The sequence below is a fragment of the Labrus mixtus genome, chromosome 17, assembly GCF_963584025.1.
Source record: "Labrus mixtus chromosome 17, fLabMix1.1, whole genome shotgun sequence".
NCBI lineage: Eukaryota > Metazoa > Chordata > Actinopteri > Labriformes > Labridae > Labrus > Labrus mixtus.
Genome location: NC_083628.1, coordinates 464,365 through 469,364, shown reverse-complemented (window position 1 = coordinate 469,364; position 5,000 = coordinate 464,365). Strand labels below are relative to the sequence as shown.

The following is a 5,000-nucleotide window of genomic DNA, read 5'->3' as shown; positions in this document are numbered from 1 at the left end:
CACACACACACACACACACACACACACACACACACACACACACACACACACACATCAGCTCCCTGTTGTATAACCAGCTAACCCCTGATGGTGATTGATTTGTGCTAATAACCAAAAAGTCATTCCAGCACAGCGGCACACAAACAGCTGCAGGAGAGTCGTCATGGCGCCCTCTGCTGGCGGCTTCAGAAACTCGATCAGAGGAAGTGTGACTGATGAAAGACGACGAAACCTTTTTTAAAACTATCTTACACGGATCACTTTAACGACAGCATGATATCAAAACAAAGTAAAGCCACTCATTCAAGCAACAACGAGAGTCTGGTTCGTCCTCTGTCGTGATTTATGGAACGTTTTTTGACACTTTTAACACTTAATTCTGGAGAAAAAAAAACTCTAGATAAAAAGTAATATCCTAAAATTTTGAGTTTTATGAGTTGAAAGTTGTTTGAGTGTTGAAAACTATAAAGCTTAAGAAAGTTGAAAAATGAAAAGTTCAATTAGTAGCGCCATCGTGAGGTAAGGTTAGCGTTCATTTATAAATGTTAGCATGCAAATGGCGACTTTAGATGTGTTATTTGTCCTGCTAACTATTAGCAGCAGTTAGCATTGTCAGCGTGCGGTAAGCGTGTGTTAGCATTTTGACATTAGCTTTTAGCTTAAGTACAATCTGCTAACACTGGACGCTGTGACTTGGCCTCTGTACTCCTGAAGTTTCCAGGAGGAGCGTCATGTGTGAACACAAACAGCTGAATGTTTCTCTCTCCCCTTATATGGAGTTTCTCCTCCAGCCTCCAGTCGAGGTCATATGAGCCGATTTTATTTCTCTCTGTCACACACTCGGATCATTTTTACCCTGAAGTCCGATTCAGAGAAAATAAGAGAACAAGTAGAAGTTAATTTTGCTCTTTTATTTTCCTTCCTCGACAGGAAGAAGATTCATTTAACTGGGGAATAAAATAAATAGAATCACTGCACTGATATATATATATTCAGCTTGGTACCGCCTTTCATTCCACCTGATGAAACTCACTGAACAACGACACGCACGGCGCCTTTCAAATCAAATATCGACCTCGAGATAATAGGTGCCATCCCCACATGGCTGATAAAACAGAAACATATTAACCTCTATGTTTTAAAAACACAGGTAATGAGAAAACTACTACTATACTACTATACTCCGTAACTTTCTAAACGTCCTCGGGGGAAATCAACAACAACAACAACAACAACCTCACACTCCCTCCTCCGTTTCCTCCTCCGTGCGTAGAAACCTTTGGAGTAACGTGATCATGGATTTCCCTGAAGAGTCTCTGTGCAATAATGTCGGGCGAGCTGAGGCCGGTACAAAGACGATCATGTTTCATAAGAATATATAAACATGAGATGAATAAAACTACAATAAAAAAATACTTTACATTGTTATTTTTGCAGGAAAGATTAAAGGGAGGATGTGAGGGGAAGAAAAATGACAAAAATAATCCAAAAGGGAGGCCGTTTTGGACGCCCCTCAGTTTACCAGATATGAGAGCAGTTATCAGGTCAACAGGTGTTGCAGCGATGGAAGCGGGCAAGAGAAGTGGTTCAGATAGAAGTGATTGTACCCGACCTAAAAAGCCTCTGCATGTTTCTAATAAGCTCCACCAGCAGAAACGTGCTCAAACTAGGATCAATATTGGAGATGCTTTTGAAAAATGGAGAGAGGTTAGAACACAGAAAGGTTTACAGACCCATGCAGAGCTGGATAAACACTGAAGCTTCAGAGTCCACCACATGGTGACCTGAGTGAGCATGGACTCTAGAGAGGAGGGGGGGGGGGGAGACAGCTCTCTATGATGTTTAGAATTTAGACTGCAGTACCCATTTTAAACACTAGGGGTCAGAGTTACATACTGCTCCTTTAATATTTAAGGGAATTGTTGGTCGTGTGTGTAAATCAGATGTAAACATATCATATGTTTGTTTTGTGTTACGTTGGTTTAAAAAACCTGCTTGTTATTCTATTCGTTTTTTTTATATCTGTGAGGAAAATTTTAAATCACAAAAATCTTAACTTCAACTTTAATTATGCAGATAAATATTTATTTATTTTACATCATAAATCTTACTGTGAAGATTTTATGTATTTACTGTACTTTTAAGGCCGACTGTGAAGCAGCATTTCACATGCCCTTATATGGTTTAACAGCCTGTTAGCCACGCCCACTAATGATGTCACACATTCCGACACAACTTAAAGAACTCTTTAACATCACTACGGTAAGGTGAGAGTTTAAGCTACGCTAGGTCAGCAGAAACAATGCTCTCACTTAAATATCATCAATAACAAACAAATACAGAAGCTACACTGCGATGCAAAATTTAATGCAAAAAATGCAAAGTTGAACAACACACAAGAAGGCACACACTCATGCATGTGTGTAAAGATCAGGCCCTGCAGGCATGCACGGACATGCACGCTCTGAGTGTGTCTCGCTTCTACTCACCAGAAATCCAGTGCACAAACACAAATCCCACGGATACACACATACACAGACACACACCCCTGCAGGTGACTCACCTTGAGGTCTCTGTGTACCACCCCCATCTGATGGCAGTGGAGCACGGCCTCCAGGATCTGCTGGATGCAATGACTGCACGCAAACAGCAGGGGGAGCAGGTTAGTCTGAGCACATTCAGCCCCCCCCACAACTGTCACATCCATGCAGAGGCAGCAACATCTCAATACAGGCTGCACACACACACCAAACACGCACACACACACATGTTTTCAATAGAGGAATGATTGTCAGTGTGAAGAGTGTTCCTGTCTGTGAACTACGCAGGGAGAAGGTGTGCACTGAGCTATTTTCTGCTGGCAGGAAGGAGCCAAACATTAGTCAGGCAGTGTGGGAGTGAGCTGCAGCTCCATGTGGGCGGCACGGTGTCTAACCTGCACATTCTCCCCTCTAATTTATGCACAAACGCTGCCTCTGACCAAACATTTTAGCAGGTTTTTCCGAGCTTTTTTGAAGTAGACACAACGCTCCGCTACTGAACTTTCATTCTCACACCATTCTCTCTCTCTCTCGTTCTCTCCAAGAGCAAGGTGCTTAATCTGCAAAAAGAAAAATCGAGTTCAGACCGTCTAGAATAGTGCAACAAGAGTCCCAAAAGCATAAACCTTGAAGACAAGCAAGACAAATAAGAGAAAAGACGGAGAGCAGGCACAGGCAAGTTTTTTTTTTTTTTGTAAATCACAGGCATGAAATAAATCACAAGCAACCCTTGTTACAGAGGGGTGCAGGGAAAATGCAACACAGTGAGACACACACACACACACCTTGAGGTCCCTGTGCACTATGTCATGTTGGTGGGTGTAAGACACACTGTCTAGAATCTGATGGATACAGTGACTGTGGAGACAAAACAACAAGGTGTAAAACAGTAATACAGAGAGGAGGAGGAGGAGGGGGGTCAAGGGGGACATCTGAGAGGAGTCGGTTGCTTTTCCAGAACATATACGTCACAAAAAAATCACATAATAACAAAAAACACATTCAGAGTTTTGGTTTTATCCTTCCAGGTTTTGAGATTCTGTTTCTGCGACTTCTGCCGCCTCAGCCTTCAAAACAGTTTGTTAGAAAATCCCCTTTGTTAACCTGAAACCCCCCCGCCCCCCGTCCTGATGCCCTGAGCAGAAAGAGAGAGAGAGCGTGCAGAGGCAGGGAGGTTGTTCAGTTGAATTTGTTAATGCAGTCGGCTCATTGATCCGTTATCTGGCTGCGACCATGACTCTGGTATATCAGCAGCCTTTACTGTGCTTTGTGTTTATAAATCCTGGGCGCTGTCCATGGTGCTGAAGTAGAACCGCTTTTCTAACCGCAGCTCTTCTTTTTTTTAAATAATTATTTTATTCATGATGTTTCCTTACAAGAAAACAGACAAACACAATAGAAATAAACCCCACAGTGTTATAACACAAACTGACAGAAAGACAGAAAATCAAGGGGAACATATTTAGAGCTGCCGGTCGACGACAAAAATTTGCACAAAATAAAAAAAGGGACAGCTCCCCCTTCAAAAACATTCCTGGTGAAATAAACAGAATTAAACAAGGAAAAAAGCAACATGCACACTCGGTGGAGGATCAGCCAGAATCATCAGTCAGTATAAGAGATGGTGCAGAGTTTGCAGAGAAAATATAAACGAAGTGGACAAGCCGCCATTACTGCAGAGGCATCTCACCACATCGCTATGTGTTTGAGAGTGAGCCGACCCGAGAGAGCAACAATATTACTACTTTTACATTAACTCCATGAGGTAAGGCCGGCTCCACACTAGACGATTTTATGACGTTTTTAATCCAACTTTCACAGTCAGCAGGCGGCGGCAGACGCTAAAATGCTACCGCAAGATGGCAGCACCCACAAATCAGTCTATAAACAGAACGTAGCGTCAAAGATCATAACTCGTAAAGTTAAAGGAAGAATGATCGACATGTTCCACATAAATAAATCATAAAGTCTGTCCTGTGTAAATGTGTCTCTGAGTCATGACTGTCTACAATGAGGGAGAAGCTCGAGTCCCGCTGGCTGTGTTGTTGTCAGAGCCGTGTTTACATGGACGGGACGGCCGGCTCCTCCCCTTGTGTATAAAAGCTGTTTTAGTCAAGAACTAGAGAGAAGAAGAAGAACATACTCACTGATTATTTGGATGTTAGTAAGAGTTTTTAGATCACGCTCATTCTGTGTCAGTTTACATGAAATGTGAAGCTACAAGCTAACTAAAGAGCGCTAACATTAGCATGCTAACACAACAATGCAGGACACAGGTGATTGCAGCATGGTTGAGGACATTTTTGTCCGCCGCTTGCACTTGACTACCCTGGGAGGTCGGAGGTGTGTCGCTGGCGGGGTGTCACCAAGCAGCAGTTTGTTTTGGTTTCATGCTGGAGCTCAAGGGCGACATCTACTAGATCAAAAAAGTTGCACATTCTTCCTTTAAGTCTTATCAGG

The 5,000-nt window shown here is 42.7% G+C and overlaps 1 protein-coding gene across 13 annotated transcripts in view; it reads right to left on the bottom strand.

Moving 5' to 3' along the window:
- The window catches only part of LOC132991909 (calcium/calmodulin-dependent protein kinase type II subunit beta), a 48,885-nt gene that overhangs the window by 29,527 nt on the left and 14,358 nt on the right, over positions 1 to 5,000 (bottom strand). For 11 of the 13 annotated variants that reach the window (XM_061060893.1, XM_061060885.1, XM_061060897.1 and 8 more), the window contains exon 6: positions 2,564 to 2,636. In XM_061060893.1, the coding sequence (XP_060916876.1) occupies positions 2,564 to 2,636 (73 nt within the window). Of the gene's footprint in view, positions 1 to 2,563; positions 2,637 to 3,325; positions 3,399 to 5,000 lie in introns of all 13 variants that reach the window. The other 2 variants (XM_061060886.1, XM_061060882.1) reach the window with 1 other exon arrangement.